This window comes from Saccopteryx leptura, chromosome 7 (assembly GCF_036850995.1).
Source record: "Saccopteryx leptura isolate mSacLep1 chromosome 7, mSacLep1_pri_phased_curated, whole genome shotgun sequence".
NCBI lineage: Eukaryota > Metazoa > Chordata > Mammalia > Chiroptera > Emballonuridae > Saccopteryx > Saccopteryx leptura.
The window spans coordinates 83,093,092-83,115,972 of record NC_089509.1 but is presented as its reverse complement, the minus strand read 5'-3'; the positions used below and the strand labels follow the sequence as shown (position 1 = coordinate 83,115,972).

At 41.4% G+C, this 22,881-nt stretch overlaps 1 protein-coding gene across 14 annotated transcripts in view; it reads left to right on the top strand.

Moving 5' to 3' along the window:
• The window catches only part of ANKRD44 (ankyrin repeat domain 44), a 345,918-nt gene that overhangs the window by 311,985 nt on the left and 11,052 nt on the right, over positions 1 to 22,881 (top strand). For all 14 annotated transcript variants that reach the window (XM_066346438.1, XM_066346434.1, XM_066346430.1 and 11 more), the window contains exons 18-24: positions 1,410 to 1,611; positions 5,912 to 5,999; positions 7,065 to 7,182; positions 8,488 to 8,704; positions 13,111 to 13,198; positions 21,374 to 21,457; positions 22,429 to 22,574. In XM_066346438.1, coding sequence (XP_066202535.1) covers positions 1,410 to 1,611; positions 5,912 to 5,999; positions 7,065 to 7,182; positions 8,488 to 8,704; positions 13,111 to 13,198; positions 21,374 to 21,457; positions 22,429 to 22,574 — 943 coding nt within the window. The remainder of the gene's footprint in view (positions 1 to 1,409; positions 1,612 to 5,911; positions 6,000 to 7,064; positions 7,183 to 8,487; positions 8,705 to 13,110; positions 13,199 to 21,373; positions 21,458 to 22,428; positions 22,575 to 22,881) is intronic.

Genomic DNA, 22,881 nt, shown 5'->3' with positions numbered 1-22,881 from the left:
AAATTGTGCCTTGAGTAGTCATTGCAGAAGAAAAATAAAAAGTGCAAGAGACGAGATAGGGAACTTTGGCTGCTGAAGACACTGGGGGACAGGCTTTTCCTCTAGTTCCTTTACTTCCTTCCCTTGCTCCTCCTGTTCCCTCATCCCTGCCTTTCTCCTTCTGCTCCCTTGCCCCTGTGTTCTTATCATCTTTTCTTGTCTTTATTTCAGTCTCCTTTGCCTTGTGTGTACATATATATTGTTTACCTTATAGATTTAATAAAAATCATCTTTCAGACTTTTGATTTTGTTTTTTAGTAGTGTGAAGGCTCTGAACCTTAACATAGCGTAGGACCTCGGACTAAGTCTGAACTTGGCATTAGTGCATAGGACACATTTCCATACTGTTTTCTATGTTTTCATTATAATCCATGGAAGAAGTAAAGGAGAGAGGAGGAAGCATCAACTACATACAAGATAGTATACAAAGCATGTGCAATTTTATCTCTTTTCATCTTCCCTGGGAGGCACCTTTTATTGCTCTCATTTTATAGGTGAGGAAACAAACTAAGTGAAATTAAAAAACTCATCCAGGATCATATGGTTAGAAATTAAAATGTTGAACTGTAATAAGGTCTGTATGAAAGGTTTTAGTAGTAATTTTTCTCCAGATTTAACAAAATCTCCTGGAAAAAAAAATTCCATCATGTCAATATGTTTAGGACTGAACTGACCGGTAAAAGAATATATTAAGCCTGACCAGGCGGTGGCGCAATGGGTAGAGCATCAGACTGGGATGTAGAGGACCCAGGTTCGAGACCCAGAGGTCTTCAGCTTGAGTGCGGGCTCATCTGGTTTGAGCAAAAGCTCACCAGCTTGAACCCAAGGTCGCTGGCTCCAGCAAGGGGTTACTCAGTCTGCTGAAGGCCCGCGGTCAAGGCACATATCAGAAAGCATTCAATGAACAACTAAGGTGTTGCAACGCGCAATGAAAAACTAATGATTGATGCTTCTCATCTCTCTTCGTTCCTGTCTATCCCTCTCTCTGACTCACTCTCTGTCTCTGTAAAAAATATAAATAAATAAATAAATTAAAAAATATATATATTAATTTCTCAGCTACTAGTTGCATTAGATTAGTAGATCAGTAGATACAAAACAAGAATACATGAATACATTTAGTGTCTTGGGGCAAATTATTTGACAAAAGAAAAAGTACTTGAAGGAATTCATATATAACTGATTTTTGTGCATTATAATTTTTCATTCTAACTCTTGGGTTTCCTGTGTTTCCATAATTAGCCCGGTGTCTTTCTGACATGCTTTTTGGGGTGGTCTCTATCTATAACCTTGGAAGCTTAGCCCCTTATTTGGAAAGTTGTGGGATTTGAGGCGAGAGAGCATTTGTGTCATTGGTTTTCTCTTCGCAGGCTTACAATGGGCACCATCAAGCCTTGGAAGTCCTTCTGCAGTCACTGGTGGACCTGGACATCAGGGACGAGAAAGGCCGCACTGCTCTGGATCTGGCTGCCTTTAAGGGACACACAGAATGTGTGGAAGCACTTATCAATCAGGGCGCATCCATCTTTGTGAAAGACAATGTAACCAAAAGAACCCCACTTCATGCCTCAGGTAGGTCTTGTCAGGGCTGGTTACCCTAGTTTTGTGGCCCACTTCTAAGTTTGAATGAAAGGATGACAGCATCTTATTTAATCCCAATTTTAAAAATATTTCCTTTCTACATCAGATAGGCTTGCACTCTTCCAAAATGCTTGACTTACTGTCTACTTTGTGATGATTGGTGTTCTCTGGCCAGATGGGCTCTTTCCATTTTCTTTTAAAGACTTTTTTTTTTTTAGAGTAGTTTAAAGTTCATAGAAAAATTGAGAAGAAAGTATAGGGATTTCACATATACCCCCCGCCCCACCACATGCATAGCCTCTCTCATCATCAACATCCCCACCAGAGTGGTACATATGTTACAGTTGATGAAACTGACATGGACACATCATAATCATCCCAAGTCCATAGTTTACATTGGGGTTCACCCTTGGTGTTGCACATTCTGTGAATTTGAACAAATGTAAAATAACATGTACATTATTATATAATTGTATTGTGCAGAGTACAGTACTATAAACCCAGCTCTAAATATCTTCTGTGTTCCATCTGGTCTTCTTAACTCAAAAGAAAATTCAGAACCTCTGGCCAATAGCTATCACAGAACTTTCTGAAAAAAGGGACAAGATATAATGTGATCTTCAGATAACTTACATTGAACAAAATCACACAGCATTTTAAAGCATAAAATTCATGATATTTTGATTCAGGGCTGTTTCATAAAAGGAGTCATCAGACAGCAATCTAATCAGTACCTCACTCTGCCAGCCTAAATGATGCTTCTTAGTATTTGCTCTAATTCTTGATGTATCAAGTGTAAAAATAGAGACTCTTAAAAACTGCATGTATATATCAAAAACTATATAGTAAAATGCCTTTCTGGGGTTTTTCTCTAATATACATAAAATGAGACTGTGTCAGAACACGGCTCAAGATATACACAGGTGTAAAAGTAATGTGGAGAGTCTCTAGTGCAGCTAAGGCATAAATTCCTTCAGGGCTAGGAATTCAATGACATCCACTTTTGATCAGGATAGTAAGTGTTGTCTTATAATGAGAAGTAACTGTCTTACGCCATTAAATGAGTGTGTTGAGGAAGAAGAGTGAAGATAGTTTTCAGAAGACTTAATGCTCTTGTTACTTGGGAAATTTTTCTCAGAATGTTAGGCTTTGTATAAGTATTTCCATCCACATCTCTGAATTTCCAAACCACTGAAGAAAAACAATATGGAGATAGAAAAAACGATGTCTGTGGCTTATCTACCTAGAAACAATTATTCCTGGAAAAGTCTTCAGTCAGAAGATCAGTGGTAGTTTGTATGGTTAAATTACTAAATTCTTATTTCTTATCACACTTAGTCTTTTTGGCATTATTATAAAGTATTATAAACTTTGATATTATAGATATCCTTGGTATTTTTATAAAGTTCAAATTTAGTCCTTTCTAAATATTACTTACCTGTCATCACGGAAAGTAATTATCAGGTACTTCCTGACAATTACAAAGGGCCTATTTTCATTGTGGAAAATTGCTCTTGTAAACAGGTAAACAATGAAAAATAATCGTCACTTATTTGCCATTGCATAGGTTGTGGTCTAATGGAGCCCCCTAGTGGTCAGGAAGACTCACTCCTTTTGTATTTCCCTCAAATCATTTATTTAATAACACAGGCTGTCATTTGACTCTGAACGCCACAAAATGTCCGCTATGTGGAAGCTTTAGCCTGTGCTTTAAGAATTTGCTCATCCAGAATCTTTTACAACTCATTTGAAAAGCCAACTGTTTTTTGTTGTTTCAAATCCTGGGAATACTGTGAAAAGCAGGAGTCAGGATGGATGTTAGAGGTTTTGGCACAGCTAACCGCAATGACAGTTGTGGTCTTTGAGCAGCATGAAAAATGGCTGTCACTCATAGTGAGGGAGAGGCTGAGCTAGTCTAAGACAAAGCTGGACATGGCAGGGCACAGCTAAGGAGATATTAGCATTTTTTTTGCTGGAAGGCAATTGGGGAAAATATAGTAATGTAGGAAGCCAACAAAAATTCTCATTTAGCTAAACTTTAACAATAAGGGGGACTTATATTTACCAGAGGGCTATTAGCTCAGTTGAGAAAGCTGCAGTTCACTGCCCCCCCACCCCAAATAAAAAGCACGGCTGTAGAAATTGGTTTGCTCTCCAACACACTGGAACAGTGATATGAACTCAGATGATTTTTTCCCCCTTTTTTCTGTTTAGCCAAAAATCAAATATCCTTGAAATTATTACGATTATGAGCATGTAAAGAATGTCAAATTGATACAGAAAGAGGCATCAATCAAACTCCCCGGTACCTCCTCCACTTTATGAACCCATTGCCCGCTGAATTTAGCTGTCAGCCCTGTTAATCACTTCCTTTTGAGCATACATTAAACTACTTGCATATAGTAGGTACCAGTGGTAACAGATTTAATGGACTGTTTAAAACAAACAAACACCCAACAGCAACAAGAATATATTGCCTATATTCAGTCCCCAAAATTTCCTCCTGACATACCGTCTTTCCCCATCTATGAGTGAGACTCACCCTTTTTTGAAAAATTTGGGGTCTAAAAACTAGGTGCGTCTTATACAGTGGTTGTAGTTCTTTTTCTTGCATTTCCCGCTTTTTTGACAACGATGAGGAGTTGTACAAATTTTGTGATGAATAAAACTTGAGTTCAATAACTTTATGTAATACATTTATTTTCCAAATCTCCAGCCCCAAAATTAAGGTGCGTCTTATACTTGGGAGCATCTTCTACATGGGGAAATACGGTACATAAATAGGATGTTGCTGAGAATGTGCTGAATGCAACGAACTACAAAATGCGGACATTATTCCTACAGTTAATTTGAGTGGTGTCAATAAATATGAGCTAATTTTAATATGTATTGTTCCTGAAAAATGTGTCATTATTAAATTACCATTCTCTCATGACTGGCATGCAATACCAAGGAACATAAAATACAGCTCTTATACGAGCCGTCATTGACCCAAATAGCTGCATCTGTTCCCTTCTCTCTCCACATCCACAGCAAGGTAAATGCAACGTATATTATAGTGTTCTCATTGTTTAGAGAAGAGAGAAGGTCATGTCTTGAAATGTAAACACTACTTGTTCTCATCCTACTCCCTGAGTGTAAAGCCATGCCTATTGTAAGGCTGTGAGTTGCATTCAACAAGCTGGAGGAAGTAGTTTATCACACACACACACCCCACTTTGCTCCAGGGATTGTCATCCTAGGAGGTTTACTTCCCAGTGCCCAAAGCACCCATTCCTAAAAGAAGCATCATGCCTCCTGCACACAAGGGTGCGCCCTTGTACTGCACTCTAGCTGGTCACAGGCAACAGAGTGTCTGGCTGCATCTCCTGCCCGTTGCCACCTCCTACTACATCTGCTGGGTGACTGGGAGCAAGGACTTGCTATGCCCGGGAAGCTCTGGAGTCAGAGCTTGGCAGGAAAAGAGAGGAAAGAGCAGGGATGGAGGGGACTTGGGTGTGAGGCCAATGGAGAGCCCCCTTGCCCTGCCTCCACCCCCCAGCATGCTGGAGAGACTGTCAGGCAGAGAAACAACTGGCTGTGGTCTGAGGAACTCTGGGACAGAGGGGCAGCCACAGGCAGCCAGTCTGGTCAGTCAGTGAGCAATGAGAAACCTTTCTGGCTTCGAGGTGTGCTTTTAAGTCACTGCTAATCAATCAGAACTGTTACTTGAATGTACAATGGCTGAGAGGGAAAGAGAAGCAGGACCTGTTTGCTCTCTTCCTCCCCTCTTCTGTCCCTTTCCCCCTTTATTCCTCTCCTCCCCTCCCCTTGGTTTCCTCCCCTCTTCTCTCTCCCCTTCCCATCCTATTCCTGCTCCCTCCGCCCCCTCCTCTCCTTCCTCCTGCCCCTCCTTTCTTTCTCGAGGCTGGCTGGTCACAGGATTATGCAGTGTGAGGTGACTCTCTCAGAGGAACAAAAAGAGTAACTGGAAAGTGGAGAGAAATGACCAATCTCATTCAAAGTGATTTTGAAAAAGGACATCGTGTTTAAGGGAAAATAACCCCCAGTACATGAACCAGGGAACAGTTAGGTAAGGCCCAGAGTGCCCTGATAGGGAGAAAGGAAAGGACGGATTAGTGAAATAAACAGTGAACACCCTGTGCCCAGCAGCAGCTGGAAACCTGGGGATATCTGTCGGCAACAAGTGAAAACCAATGATTTCAAGTCCAAATAAATTTCACTTTGGATGAATATATATAATATAATAGTGCTGCTCTGTCAAAAGAATGTCATTATTTTCTTTTTTCAGTAATTAATGGTCACACACTGTGTTTGCGGCTGTTACTGGAAATTGCAGACAACCCAGGAGTGGTGGACGTGAAAGATGCCAAAGGACAGTAAGTGTCCCCACAGCTGGTGTGGGGGTGACATTTCCATCACGACAGGTCACTGGATAATTTGTTAAGCAGCTATGAGGGCTGACTGCTGAATTTTAGTTTTGGGGGGTATATGTTTGGGTGAAATTTATGAATGAGAATCCTAGAATAATGAGGTGGCTTTGTGCTAGAGAATATATATCCATATATCTGAGAAAAGTATGTGTGGTGTGTGTGTGTCTTGATGAAAAAGAGCCGACTTTTTATGTCTGTGGCCATGGATCCTGTCCTTTTAAAAATAATCTTATTTCTTCTTTCTCAACATTTTACCCCCTTTTGAAGCTACTACATTCCCATATTAAAATTAATAATGGCAATGACCTCAAAAGTTATCTCAATCATAAAATTCTTTTATATTTTTATTCTTTCCAAAGCCCTTCCCATCTGCTAGCTCATTCCTACACCCAGTCTTCTCTTGCAAATAGGAAATGCAGAGCGAAGAGCACTGGTGCCTCGCGCCACATAGATGAGTTGGCGCCAGATATATGAGCAGTCAGAATTAGCACCTCCCCTTCTGGACTCCAGCACTCTGTTCTGTTCTCTAGATTTGTCTGACTTTTCTTTAAGGCAGTGAAGCTTCGTTCAAATGAAATATTGACAAAGACCAACACAGAAAACCAGGGAAGTGGAACTACTCTGATAGAAGCAAAAGGGTCTGACACACACACACACACACACACACACGCACGCACGCACGCACACTCCCTACTCAGTTGAGATTTAGTCAATGCTACGTACTTTTAAAAATTGTAGAATTAAAATGAACATCTTGAGAAGGAACGTTTCCCTGCCCCACCCATACTAATCACCCCTCTGACACCATTCCGTGTGGCCGTTAACCACCAGAGGCAGATAGCTTGTTCCAAGTAGCATACAGCAAATTGGGGGCACTCAAAAATATCAAGCCACTGTCAAGAAGAGAGAGTGACAAAGTGACAGAGAGACAAAGAGAAGGTGGTCCTCCCCCTTGAAGTGAGGAGTATTTTTTTTACCCTTCTAAAAGGCCCGATTTATCTCTCTGCCTAGAACCCCACTGATGCTCGCGGTAGCATATGGACACATCGATGCTGTTTCATTATTACTTGAAAAGGAAGCAAATGTCGATGCTGTTGACATCATGGGATGCACAGCTTTACACAGAGGGGTATGTACCTGGCCCTCAGCTCTGGGCAAGCAAATCTTTAATTGAGCACGGTTCTTCTTTTACTTCCCCATATGAATTTTCAGTAAAAAGACTGTTTCCTAGGATAACCAATTAATCTCAGTCGTTCTAAAAGAAATTACAAAATCTTTTGCAAAAGTAAACTAATGGGAGATATTCTTAGGTCCCGCTCTTGAGATTTTGTGTTAAATTGTGATAATAGATAATATGTGAACTCCTACTACTGGTAGAATTGGTTCTGCTTTTTGATTACAAAATACGTGTGCATCATAGAAATTTTGCAAAATATATTCTTTTAAAGCACAGAGCAGAAAATCACAATCACGAGTAATCTTACCTCCTGGAGATAAACCATTCTTTTGGTTTATATACCCAATCTTATTTTTTTTGTATATAGATTTACTTTAAATTTCTTTTAAATAGAGAATACTGAAGATACTACTTAACCCACTTATTTTCCTTTTAGAAAATCAGGAAAGTTGTCCCAGTAATATTTTTAGTAAATATTTTCCTGCTGCATCATTTTTAATGGTCCATTGTGTGCAGATGTCATAATTTATTTCAGTGATTACTTAGTTTTGAATAGTCATGCTATTTCTAGTTGCTCTTTATTAATAATGTTGACCCATTCTATACCTGAAATACGTATCCTGCTGAAATACGTGTCCTGTGGACAATTCTTTGTACACATCTGCTGAATTGTTTTTTAAAGCATGTCAAGGAAACTAACTCGAACAAAAGCAGGAATAAAAGTGTTATTTGGGGCTGGTGCTGAACACCGTGGTTAATGAAGAGAAGAGGAACTCTAAAGCCATAATCACAGTTCTCGTTTCTTAAGTACTTCCTATGAGTCATGCAACAGGCTATGGGCTTTTACATATCTTACTAGTCCTCCCAACAACCTGTGGGGTCATTGTTACTATTCCCATTGAAGGTAAATGAAATGAGACACAGAGAGGTGAATTGATTTGTCCAAGTTTTACCAGAAGAAGCCAGGATTTAACTCACACCTTCCCAATTCTAGAACTGATGTTTTCCACTATATCATGATACCTTTCATGGTTATGTTTGGAGAGTCCAGAGATGTTTCCAGAATGCTGATGTTCACACAGATGTTTCTGCTGTGAATCTTGCTGGGTTGCCCTGTCTCTCTCTTCTGAAGCAGGGCCGACCTTACGTCCCTTCGGGCCCAGGCGTCTTCTTCCTCTTATTCAGAGCCCAGCCTCACTTAACTGAGCCTTCTGCCTTTCTGAAATGTGTTTTCTGTTTATAACTGCCATGTATCAGATTATGACGGGCCATGAGGAATGTGTGCAAATGCTGCTGGAACAAGAAGTGTCGATCCTCTGTAAAGACTCCAGAGGGAGGACACCTTTGCATTACGCAGCTGCCCGTGGCCACGCCACGTGGCTGAGCGAGCTGCTGCAGATGGCACTTTCTGAGGAAGACTGTTCTTTCAAAGATAACCAAGGCTACACACCGCTGCACTGGGCTTGTTACAACGGTGAGTTGATTGTCATGTGACCGATTCCAGTAAGCATCCTGTGAACCCAGCACCCCTGTGATCTCAGTGGAGGTGAGAAGGTAGCAGAATGCTGCATAACTTTGATACACAGGCTTTCTGCATCCAAAGTACGTTTTATTTCCCAGTATTATTTCCTACCACAGTACTCTAATGAGATAAAAATTCACTTTTTCCCTTTATGTTAATTATAACATATAACTCCTAATCAGAATTTCTGATGAACTGAATAACCAGGTTTAATCAGGGTTTCTGATCTACATGATATAACCAGTGATCCTACAATGAATTTAAATAATATAGCTAAAACCAATAATATATATCTGATGTAATAATCTGTCATAGTTGCCTACTAGTCAGACTGCCGGGTAAGTGATTTGTCTTTTGGCATCTCTCTTTTTTTTCTTTTTCTTTTTGTATTTTTCTGAAGCTGGAAACGGGGAGAGACAGTCAGACAGACTCCCGCATGCGCCCGACCGGGATCCACCCGGTACGCCCACCAGGGGCGCCGCTCTGCCCACCAGGGGGCGATGCTCTGCCCCTCCGGGGCATCACTCTGTCGCCACCAGAGCCACTCTAGTGCCTGGGGCAGAGGCCAAGGAGCCATCCCCAGTGCCTGGGCCATCTTTGCTCCAATGGAGCCTTGGCTGCGGGAGGGGAAGAGAGAGACAGAGAGGAAGGAGGGGGGGGTGGAGAAGCAAATGGGCGCTTCTCCTATGTGCCCTGGCCGGGAATCGAACCCGAGTCCCCCGCACGCCAGGCCGACGCTCTACCACTGAGCCAACCGGCCAGGGCCGGCATCTCTTTTTTATATCTCACTTCCCATTTATTTTGTTGTACTTCCAATTCAGAATATTTAAAATATTTTTTATTTCACTCATGTGAGTAAAAACAAAATACATGTTAATCATAACATTTCAAAAATACAGACATATCTAAAGTAAAATTAAGTCTGTTTCCAAACTCACTTTCTGATGTAATTTGGTGTGTACCTTTATACTTTTTTTCTTGAGAATATAAACAAATAAAAATATATGTGCATCTTTTTTAAAACTAGAATCATATAACAAGTATCATTCTATAGCTTTCTTTTTTGCTATTGTTTACTTAACACATGGTGGGGCAAAGGTATAATGGCCACCGTAACAAAGAGGTATCTTCAGAGAGAAGAATGATACAGGCAATTCCATAAAATATGATAAATTATTATAGGGTAACTTCCTTATAGGGATGTAGGGTCAGAGCAGACAGGTGACCCTCTAGAACTCTGTGCAAATTAGTCTCTACTAAGACCCCTGGTAAGGTACTTTTATTTATGGTACAACTCGGGTGCTAATGATCGACAAGACAAAGCAACAAAGAATGCAGTATGCACCGGAGGCCGTACCTCCTGGTGGTCTTGTGATGGAGAATGGTTTATAATCAACACTATCCCCAGTTTCATATTTATCATGGTTGTCATGCCATTCTGGCTGTTACTAACAAAAGTATTTATGGTACATTTTATGGAACAGAGATAATCATCAACTAGAGGCTTTGATATGCTTCCTAAGGACGGTTAGGTTGATCAAAGGTCAGTCACAGCATAAAAGAAATCCAGGACACAAAGATGGACTTAGTTTTGTTCATATCTACTTCTATATACATTTTACTGCAGAAATCCTTACTAGTTATTATGTATCAGTTATGACTGATCTTAATAGTGGTATATTTCATAGCAGATAAATATGGATGTGTGTGTATATCAGAATCTATTATTTATTCTACTGAGTCCCTGTTGAAGGACATTCAGATTGTTTTCGGGTTTCCTCCTCTTACAGACAATGCTGTGGTATGTATATTCATATTAGGTACCTTAAATTCTGTCAGATAAGTTTCCAGAAGTGAAATTATTGATAAGAGGACATGTATATATTTTTAATATTAATAAATTATACCATATTACCTTGCAAAACGGAGGTATTTTATTAATCCACCAAACATGTGTATAAAACTTACTATTTCCCCAAGCCTTTGCTAGCCCAGGATGATATCTTTTTCACTTTTGTAAATTTGAAGAGCAAAAAAGGTTATCTTATTATTTAGTATGTTTCCCTGTGTAATAGTGTATTTATTTATTTGTAGTTTCTCCTCTGGAAATTAACTTATCCATCTATTGTTTATTTTTTCTCTTGACTTTTATCTTTTCTCATACGTTTGTTGGAGCACCTTGTCCTAGAGCCGTTAATCCTCTGTGTTACGTGTATTACAGATATTTTCTCTCAGTTTGTCATTTGTCTTTATTCCTTGTTAATGATGTCTTTTTCCATGCAGAAGTCGTGAACTTTTGTGTAGTTGAATCTGTCACATTTTTATTCTGTAGGATCTAGGTTTCCAGTCTTTCTTAAGGTCTTCTGCCCCGAAGTTTATATGGCTATCTGCCATATATCACCTATTCTGCTTCTATAATTTTATTTTCCATTTTCAATTCTTGTGTTATACTATGATGACTAGGTCCAGAAAGGTTTTTGGAGTGCTGTAAAACATTTCATTTCATTTTCATTACAGCCTCTGTTTTCATTGGCTCTGATCTCAGTAAGAGCCCGATTTTCTACTTGCTCAGCTTGGTTTTGTTCTGTCTCTGCCACTGGAGAAGTGTGACTTTTTACCTGCTAATTGATAAGGGCTCCCTAACCCCCTTGTAGGTCGAGCTCTGAGACCTCTCTGACAGGAGGAGGAAGATGAGGAAGAAGGAGTGTTGGTTAGAATGGCAGGTGGCAGACGCTCCAGACCACATGCTCTCCTCTGAAGTGAGGGGCGGGGCTGATGGCAGGCTCTGCTCTGGGCCTCTCCAGGGGCGAGCCGGGGGAGAGGAGCAGTCCTCTCCTCAACGGTCCCAGTGCAGCCTTCTGCCAGGGCCCCAGGTTCGAACTCCCATCTTCCCAGAATTCCCTTCACTGAGCACTTGGAAACACCGTAAGTTGCTCAAGGATCCCAGTCCTATCTACATAGACCCTGAAATTGGGATTCATGTAGCCTCCAAGGAACATTGTGTGTGATGCTTCCCTCAGCTCCTCTGGGGGTGTTCAAACTCAGAGAGGATTAGAAGTAATCAAATGAGTGTTGGATATAGTTGGAAAGCTAAGCGTAGGTAGGGGATTTTTTTTAAAAATTCATTTTAGAGAGAGGAGGAAGAGCAGGAAGTATCAACTCCACTATGTGCCTTGACCAGGCAAGTACAGGGTTTTGAACCGGCGACTCAGCATTCCAGATTGATGCTTTATCCACCGCGCCACCACAGGTCAGGTGCTAGGCGATTTTTTGATTCATTACTTCATGTTTTTTTTAATCTTCCTAAAAGCAGCTTCACTTTTCTTTTATAGGTGGAAGGTTTGATTTGTGTTTTAACCCTTTGAATAGTACGAATGTTCACGTACGTCCTCACTCAAAAGGATTAACAAAATCTCACTACTCAAAGGGTTAATCCTGAAAATGCTCTGATCTACATTATTCTGATGTAGATCATCAGAGAGCTCTAACTAATTTAGCACTGAGTTCAGCCCAGAAGAGGTTTCAGAACAGCACTTTATACTCTAAAGCCAAATAGCTTTGCTGTTTTGTCGTTCACAAGCCACATTCAGGTCCTTTATCAAGTAAAGCTCCCGTCATCCTGTGGCATCACTAAGGCAAAGTCTTTCCAGTCTGATTTTTTTATATATGAGAAATTGAGGCTTCAGATTCCAAAGGAGGTGCCTTAGATCACACAACAAGTAAACTAACAGAGCTGGGGCATTAGTTAACTTAAATTCAGTTGATTTGAAAACTACTTGTCATTTTATTGAAAATAATTTCTCATATTCATTGCTCTACTTAATTTTGAAAAATACTTATCGGGCACATGTTTGCCAGGAACTGGTCTTGGTGCCATTTTAAACACGTAGACAGTGTATTCGTGTTCCACTCATTGTCTCAGATACCCTTTCCTGTCAACCACATCTTCTCCCCTTCACGAGGGGACATAATTATAAGTGAACCTATTTATATGGCGAAAGGGAAATTTCTATTGTAAATACAGGCAAACTGAGGTATGTTAGGTGTCTATCTCGCCAGAGCTGAGCATAATATAGAATCTGTTCTGCTTGCAAACAGGTCTCTTGCGTGTCTCTTTGCACCAGACCATATGACCTTCTCATTGTTTTGTTTCTTCATTATGTCTTGGAACACCTGTGAGCACAGTTAATAATGTTTTGACATTTTGTGAATTTTATTCCATGGAGAATGAACATTCAGCCAACGCAGGAAAATTCATAAGCTAGAATTCAATACTTAATCACACACAAAAAAATTGATTGTGTTTTGAACAAAATTTCTCTTGTGGAAACTCTCTAAATTCATTTGCTTCCTTGCAGGTAATGAAAACTGTATAGAGGTACTTTTGGAGCAAAAATGTTTTCGCAAATTTGTCGGCAATCCCTTTACTCCACTGCACTGTGCAATGTAAGTAGAAATGCTGAAGTACCCGTGTTGCTTTGATTCTTTTAACTATGCAGAGGGCTGTTGCCTTTTAGGGAAGGATAGAGCTTTCACATCACAGATAAGACCATTGTATTCCATTTGCTAAAGGCAAATAGGTCTGACAGCAAAGTGCGGTCCCTAAGGTTAAGATTTCCCAGGAGATCTTTGTGGACTGCTGCGGTTCCAAGGTGACCCACATACCACCTGAGGGGAAGTACTGGAAGTGGTAGACTGACAGACACACCCCACGCCACCCACGTGAAGAGCTCTTCAGATGTACTTCACCTTCGTCAGCCAAATTCTAAAAATAAGTTGCGGCTAGCGACAATGTGCCTATTAATTAGAAAGACATTTTATACCAGGAAGATTTTTCATATATTGTCATTCTCTATTCTTCATATGTTATATATATTTTTTTCGATAGATGTAGTTTTTGTTTCACTCTCATGGTGCGAAACATTGTTCAGATTGTGCATTGACTTTAAGTCAGACTTCGGTGGTCAGCCTGGTGGGCCGTGGTCACCTAGGAGACCATGTCACCTAGGCAACCATGGTCAGGGGTGTGGGGACTAAGACTTGGGAGTGCTTTCTCGTCACCTTGTCTCTGGGCTTCATAGGAAGCTGATCATTTGACGGCAAAGATATTGGAGCCATAAAGTGGGTTGATAAAGAAGGGATGTGGGATAAAGGGTAGAAGTGATGTTAAGTCTAAAGGAGCCATGTCTTTTTCAGTTTGGTTTCCCCCAGTACACCTCACACGATGCCTTCCTTACATAAACGGTATGCAGTCAACTCGTTCTTGGATGTAACAGTCCTGAGGAAGTGAGCGTGTGCCATTAGAACTGTTAAAATGGTAAAGAAGACAATTTAGGTGCTGTGAACAAACTCGTACACACTACGAAGCAGGCAGTGTCCATTCACAAGAGTTCAGAGACCTGCAAGTGGGGTGCAAGGCAGGGAGCTTTTACAGGATAAAGTAGAAAATGAGGAAGGGAATGAGTAAGAATAGCTGATTAGGCCCTGGCCGGTTGGCTCAGTGGTAGAGCGTCGGCCTGGCGTGCAGAAGTCCCGGGTTCAATTCCCGGCCAGGGCACACAGGAAAAGCGCCCATCTGCTTCTCCACCCCTCCCCCTCTCCTTCCTCTCTGTCTCTCTCTTCCCCTCCCGCAGCCGAGGCTCCATTGGAGCAAAGATGGCCCGAGTGCTGGGGATGGCTCCTTGGCCTCTGCCCCAGGCGCTAGAGTGGCTCTGGTCGCAACAGAGCATCGCCCCCTGGTGGGCAGAGCGTCGCCCCTGGTGGCCATGCCGGGCGCATCCCTGTCGGGCGCATGCGGGAGTCTGTCTGACTGTCTTTCCCTGTTTCCAGCTTCAGAAAAAAAAAAAAAAAAGAATAGCTGATTGGCTGGGGTTACACATCTGGCCTTATTTGAGTTATCATAGGAGCGGGGCAGTCACCCCGGTAACTGGGTGATCACATACATATTGGTTACCAAATGGTCTAATTTGGGGGCATGTGGAGCATTTACAAAATCATGATACCTAAAGCTTAAGTTTTTGTTTGCTGACATAGTTTCCCAGGATCAGTGAGGCCTGGCCTACCTACCAAGGAAAGGTTAAATAAAGTAAAATCAATTGACAGTCCCCCTCACCCTTCCACCTTGATCAACCTTTGGTCAAGCAAGAGGTTTAGTCAAAACTGGTGGTGCAAGTTATTCTCAGTTACCATTTCCTCTCTGGGTCTCGGTGTGTATTCACAGGATAGGGTGTCAAGGTCAGCATTCCACTTGGAGGGAGACCGTTTGTTGGTTGGCTGATGACCTTGAGAGAACACACAACAGACCAAGGAGATAGTACTTATTAATAGTAAAAAAAATTCCTAAGGTTTTCAGGGTGCTCCTGAGCCAGGGTTCCCATGAACTAAACCAACTGGCATCAAATAAGTCAAGAAATGATCCTAAAGAGGAGCTACTTCTTTAAGCCGGTTGACCTGTGCATGTATTTCATGTCACAGTGTCTCTGTACCCCCAGAAATATTTATCCAGTAAGCTTGTTCCTGAGAAACTGAGGCATTAAAAATCAGAGAAAAAGGCCCTGGCCAGTTGGCTCAATGGTAGAGTGTCAGCCTGGCTGCAGAGGTCCCGGGTTCGATTCCCAGCCAGGGCACACAGGAGAAGCGCCCATCTGCTTCTCCACCCCTCCCCCTCTCCTTCCTCTCTGTCTCTCTCTTCTCTTCCCGCAGCGAGGCTCCATTGGAGCAAAGATGGCCCAGGCGCTGGGGATGGCTCCTTGGCCTCTGCCCCAGGCGCTAGAGTGGCTCTGGTCGCGACAGAGCGACGCCCCGGAGGGGCAGAGCATCGCCCCCTGGTGGGCAGAGCGTTGCCCCTGGTGGGCGTGCCGGGTGGATCCCGGTTGGGCGCATGCGGGAGTCTGTCTGACTGTCTCTCCCCGTTTCCAGCTTCAGAAAAATACAAAAAAAAAAAAAAAAAAAAAAAAAAAAAATCAGAGAAAAGTTAGTGACAGGCAAAAACTACAGGATCACCAACTTGTAGTAAATCCAACAGTCATTTGAAGGTTCACCTTCCTGTGTAATGGCGTGAGATATGTGAACAATGGTATTATCTTTCCAGGCCAGAGCAAGGCACAAAGTAGACAAAAGAATCATAAAGACTTTTATGGTGTAAAAATTATAAAATATGTGAACAGTGAGGGAAGGAAGAATGGAAAGAAATGTCAGCCCCTTCTGTCCCTAGTCAGTTTGATTCTGAGGTCTCTAGTGTCTACACAGGACCAGACATTAGGTGGAGCGCCTTCAGTGTGAAATATGCACCTGAGATTCTTCAGCATCTTGTAATGTGACAGGGGTGTCAGTGGTCAAGAGTACTCTAGGGCAGTGGCCCCCAGCCTTTTTTGGGTCACAGACCAGTTTAATGTCAGAAAATATTTTCACGGACTGGCCTTTAGGGTGACCGAGACAAGTGTCAAGAGTGAGTCTTAGACGGATGTAACAGAGGGAATCTGGTCATTTTTTAAAAATAAAACATCGTTCAGACTTAAATATAAATAAAACAGAAATAATGTAAGTTATTTATTCTTTCTCTGCTGACCAGTACCAAATGGCCCATGGACCAGTACCGGTCCGCGGCCTGGGGGTTGGGGACCACTGCTTTAGGGAGCTTTCCAGGAATATCACTTTTGCAAAAGTGTCAGAGTAAAACAGTAACTGTAAATGACAAAAGACAACAATGTCCTGGTTAAAGATCTGCTGAGCCCTGGCCGGTTGGCTCAGCGGTAGAGCATCGGCCTAGCGTGTGGAGGACCCGGGTTCGATTCCCAGCCAGGGCACACAGGAGAAGCGCCCATTTGCTTCTCCACCCCTCAGCCGCGCTTTCCTCTCTGTCTCTCTCTTCCCCTCCCGCAGCCAAGGCTCCATTGGAGCAAAGATGGCCCGGGCGCTGGGGATGGCTCTGTGGCCTCTGCCCCAGGCGCTAGAGTGGCTCTGGTCGCAACATGGCGACGCCCAGGATGGGCAGAGCATCGCCCCCTGGTGGGCAGAGTGTCGCCCCTGGTGGGCATGCCTGGTGGATCCCGGTCGGGCGCATGCGGGAGTCTGTCTGACTGTCTCTCCCTGTTTCCAGCTTCAGAAAAATGAAAAAAAAAAAAAAAAGATCTGCTGAGAGCTCAGTATAGTGGGATTGACAAGGAAATTTAGTTATTTCTCTGGCACACAACATTTTAAGGTGATAACTGGAATTAAGACTGATGACTTTATATCAGGACATATCAGAATTTTAGAATACCATTTCTGGAACACTTATATTGATCATCGGTACCTGAAGATTAGCCTAGATCACATCAATGTGAAAAACTTTTGGGTTAGTTTCTACATTTCTGAGAGTATACTTGATTTATAAAAATGTCTAATTTTCTTTAAGCCAATTAAATGGAGCTCTTTACAAAATAATTTAGGCATTACTCACCAGAGGCAAAAAAAAGTCACGTATCTATAACATAAAAATAACTGAAGAATAACTGATACATAGGCATATAAAAATATATGGACAGACACAAACAGAGATCTTACTTACACCTTTCGTTTCAAAATTTTAGCCATGAGACAGGCTTGATAAGGCAACACTCCTTAGTTTATAAAAGAACAGTTTGAGCCAGATTGTTTCTGGCAGGTGGAATAAATTAAGGTGAGCTACTCAGATGGTTACACTTTTTACTAATGCTGGAGGAGAAGACTTTTAAGATTTTTCATTCTTCTGTTCCAAATAGCCTTTCTTTTTTATTTTCTTCCTTCTGATAAGAATTAGCTCCCTGAAGTGTGCATTTCGAAAAGCATTTTGTTCCTCGAGAACACTCAGTTGAACATTTATATCTCAAAGGCATGAGAAAGGAGTTCACGTTCTTCCAGGAAGGACTGCTGTTTCCTAAATACAGAATTTTTATACATACAGACTTTTAAGATAAAGAGTGGACGTTTTGGGATAGGTAAAAAGGAGAGGTGGGCTTTTTTTCCTCTTTTTATAAAGTCTTGATTTGTAAGACAAGGACAGTTTTTGTTTTTAATTCCTTAAAGAATTGGGTTGCAACCCTTGTGATGCCAAGGGACTATCATCCAATGACATTAACTTCAATTTGCTTCTTTTTATTAGGAAGATCTTTAACTATTACAGAAATAAAAATATTTCTATTTTCTAAATTTTGAGTTGTTTGTCTGGAATTTCCACTCCCCCGCCCCTTCCCATGGGTACATATATATTTTCAATTTAGCTTAGGGGAAAAGTTAGAAAAAATGTTCCTATTAGGTTCTGAATATCAGCTTCCAGATTGGCCAACCTCTAACCATAAAGCTATGCATAAAAAATCTTTTCAAATATCTTGTCAAGCCTGACCAGGCAGTGATGCAGTGGATAGAGTGTCAGATTGAGATGCAGAGGACCCAGGTTCGAGACCTCGAGGTCACCAGCTTGAGCACGGGCCCATCTGGTTTGAGCAAAAAGCTCACCAGCTTGGACCCAAGGTCGCTGGCTTGAGCAAGGGATTACTCGGTCTGCTGAAGGCCCATGGTCAGGGCATGTATGAGAAAGCAATCAATGAACAACTAAGGCGTCGCAACAAAAAACTGATGATGCTTCTCATCTCTCTCCGTTCCTGTCTGTCTGTCCCTGTCTATCCCTCTCTCTGACTCTCGCTGTCTCTGTGTAAAAAAAAAAAAAAAAAAAATCTTGTCAAGTTTTCAGCTGAGACAAACAGTAAATATCCTGGCAATACTGAACAATCCCGTGGAAGCCAGAGTTGTCCCCAAAGAGGGTGCAAGAGACACTACCCTCCCAAGATCCAGAGCCACTACCAAACAGAACCGGAAGAAAGGACTAGGACAAACAAGCTGCAACAGCTAATATGCAGCCTAGTGACTTATAGTTAACAATACTTTATTGCGATTTGTAAGTTGCTAAGAGTAAATTTTAAAAGTCCTCAACACAAGAAAAAAATTTGTAATTAAATTGGTGATGGGTGTTAACTGTTCTTCATGTGGTGATCATTTTGTAATATATACAAATATTGAATTATTTTGTACACCTAATAATATAACTATATCTCAGTAAGTAAAAAATAACTGTTAAATTTTAAAAATATGTATATATATTGAGGCAGCAATAGCTATCCCTGGGAGAGAAAAGGATCAATAAACAATGAGTACCTCAAGACTAAATTCACAAGAATCTGAATTTGGAAAGGAAGGGACAACCTGAAATTTTGCCTTCCTCTCTTGATCAGGCATGACAGAGATTGGGGAGAGCTGACCCTGGTAGAATTCTCACTTTTTGCCAGCTTATGCCAGTTTTCCCAGGATTTCATCTGTAGGCTCCAGAGTGAGTCGGCTTTAAAATAGAGTATTATACCCTGGTATCTTCCAGAATTTGTCAGGGTTTTCCATTAACCTTGATTGTAGTTTCCCCAGAACTATTTAGGGAGTAACTGGTAGAAGTTTACTAGAGAATCCCTCAAAGTCTCATAAACTCTGGGGGGGATCTAGAGAGTGTTCCTCCTTTTAATTGGTTGGAAAGATTTACACAAAACCTTCAAGGACAGTTTTTGTTTGTTTGTTTGTATTGATTTTGTTTTTTTGTTTGCTTTTTATGGCAGAGACAGAGAAGGGACAGATAGGGACAGACAGGAAGGGAGAGAGATGAGAAGCATCAATTCTTCATTGCAGCTCCTTAGTTGTTCATTGATTGCTTTCTCATATGTGCCTTGATGGGCGGGGAGGGGTCTACAGCAGAGCAAGTGATGCCTTGCTCAAGCCAGCAACCTTGGGGTCAAGCCAGAAACCTTGGGGTCACGTCTATGATCCCACACTCAAGCCAGCGACCCCACACTCAAGCTGGTGAGCCTGCACTCAAGCCAGATGACCCCATGCTCAAGCTTGGGGTTTCGAACCTGCTCCTCTGAATCCCATTCTGACGCTCTATCCACTGTGCCATCACCTGGTCAGGCAAGGACAGTCTTTTTTCCAGTGTCCTGGCTGATTGCAAGTGAGACAGTGATTTCTGGGCCAGTGTCTTGATGATGGGCCCCCTAGGAGTGTACAACAGGGGAGGCCCAGGTATTGATTTAGGTTTCTGGGGGCTCAGAACGGTAGCAGCTGTAAGGCCACTAACTTTGAGAAAACTTTTATTTATGGTCTTGTAGCTGCTTCAGAGGGAAAGGCAATTCAGAGAAAGAATTAGTGGACTGGGAGTGTTTAGGTAAAAAGATAGAGGCTGAGTAGTCGGAGTAGTAACACCAGTCTAACAGTCTTTTGTTTTGGGCACCTTTTGCATATTTAATTTTTTATTTGCTTTTTGTAGTGAATTTTTCTATGAAGCTATTTTGGAATCTCGAAGCCTTTTGGAGGCTTCTGCGTGCTAATAAAATAGGTATCCCATTATGTTTGTTAATTTGGGAACCTTTGATTTCAACTGTTATCTTAAACGAACACTCGTATCTAATTGGAACGTTCCCCATAATGGCCATTGTCATGCTAGGTTGTCTTAGTAAGATTTTGCCTTCTTTAATATAGATACCTATAGTTTCTGGGACCAAAGTTCTTAGATATAAAATAAGCAGGTGTGCTTATTTTATAAGGTGGAAATCTCAATTCTTTGAAACTTGAGAACACCATTTCTAAGCTAAACCTTGAGCCTCTTGGAGCCAAATATATATATACCTGAGAGGAATGTGCCACCGGGTTGGAGATTTTATGGTGCTTTAAGTGTTACCTCATTACAGGGACATTATCTTGAGATTGGCGGGTGACCTAGTATTGATCTAACCTGAGCTGTGACCAACTTAAGCTAGTGGAGGAGTCTTAGATTTAGGTGGCGAGCACTCTTAACAGCTTTTAAGTGCTTGGCCCTTGCCCACAACTTTATTCAGCGTTGGCTTCCAAGATTCCCATTAAAAACCGATCTGTTCCTCCTTTCACAAGAAGATTTCTTTATAGTCGCAGACACCCTAATGGCTTTTAATGGTCCCACTTGTGCCCACTTAGATTTTGATGTGCTGCTGCTGGTCACAAATTTTTTATTTTAATTTATTTCTGGAAGTCCCTGTTAGTCTATTGGCGCTGCCACTACTGCACAGTCCCAGTATAACTGTCCCAGGACCTTCCCCCTATCCTAGCACCTTTCTAGGAACTTTAAAAAAAAACAAGCAAGCAAACAAAAACCTTTTTATTTAAAATTTTGGATAAAATTTGTTTGGATCTGAGAGCTGTACACAGGGAGTGCAGCTCAAATTCAAGAGTGACTTCCCCACGGCCCTCGGTGACCTCAGACCTCGGGGGGAGGGGGTGCTTTTCCTGTGCCTCTCGCCCCACAGACCTTCAGCGGTCAGCCTCAGCTCCCCGCCTCGTCACCGAACTGTCAGAGTGATTAAAATCTTGAGAGTGGAGACTGCCTGTTTCAGGAAGTATTCGCGTTTCTTGGTATCACTTAAATTGTCTCCTTGAACCATTTTAAGAGAACAGAGACCACACGCACTTGCATCAGTTTTTTAAAAAATATATCAGATTGTTAAATATACACTGCATAGGAAGATGAAGGAGGAGAGGATGTGTAATTTCTTAAGTAGTGAGATTTTTTTACATTTAAATCCATTTTCGTTTTAGAATAAATGATCACGAGAATTGTGCGTCGTTGCTACTCGGGGCCATCGATTCCAGTATTGTCAACTGCAGAGACGACAAAGGCAGGTGAGTGGCGCAGGTGGCACGCCCCTCTTCTTGCTGACTGAGTCTCTGCTTTGTGGCTGCAGAGTGGCCAAACATCTTTTTATTTTTCTAATTGAAAAAGTACTATATAAACATGGTTTTTGAAAATTAAATTTTATAAAGGGTATACAATGAAAATAAATTTTCCTTTTAGCCCAGAAACCCGTCTTCTTCCCCGAGGAAGCCACTTTAAATGGTTCTTTTGAAATTCTTATAGTCTCTCAAATATTTCCTATATATAGCTACAGACATGAATAAAAATATATGTGCTTATAGACTTCAAGTGCAAATGGAGCATTCGATTGCAATGCTCTGCTTTTAGTATATCTTAGAGACCTTCCCGTACTGAAGCATGCAGATTTACCGCATTCTTTTTAAAACTGCACATTATTAATTTGACTGAATATATTATAATCAGCTTGTCCTCTGTCGAAGAATATTTAAGTTGTTTCCAGTAGTTTGCTATTCCAGTAGTTGTGTCTATTCATATGACCCAAGTGTATCTAAGAAATAAAATCCTAGAAGTGGAATTACGTGGTTAAAAGGTCAATAGTCTTTAATTCTGACAAATAATGCCAAATTGTCCCCCCAAAAAAAATCAATCATCCACATTAGATGATGTGAGCTTTTTAAAAAAATAGCCAATTATCTACAAATTTAAAGTGAAATTTAGAAAATGTTTTTATCAAAGGGGAGAGAAAAGTCACTGGAACTCAAGACTGATGCAGTCAATAAAGATACTAATTTCATTATCAGGGCCACCACCTACACCCCTACATAGGTGACACTTCATTGTCCACCCTGACTGTCCTTAGAAGGGGCCTGATCATTATCTCTGTAAACTGAGAAGTTTTAAATCCCAAAGACAAAACCCTACCCGTGTTTCTCTTTGCAGAAAGAGAGTGTGTTAAGTTGAAAGGGAGCTAAAATCGTATCTTGCTTTGAATTGTTAGGACACCACTGCACGCAGCAGCATTCGCTGATCACGTGCAGTGCCTGCAGCTCCTTCTGAGACACAATGCTCAAGTGAATGCAGCAGACAATTCAGGGAGAACCGCACTGATGATGGCGGCCGAGAACGGGCAGGCAGGCGCTGTGGGTATGTGCTCCATGTGCGACTTCACATTTATGCCTCTCCAAATCAGAGTACTGCAAAATCAAGAAATCAGTAACTCTCTTGGTATATACGTACAAAAGGACCAATGTTTTATGTAAGCTACCTGACTCTACTTGCAACCTTTCTGTGGTGAAATCTCTTGACATTTAGAAACCAAATGTAACAACAGAATCGTTTTACTTGGAAACAAAATTGTGAAGACAATTAAAATGAATGCATATAGACCTTGGATTCAGATAAAACAAATATAGCAATAAGTTGTTCCTTTTTTGTTAAAAACATTAAATGT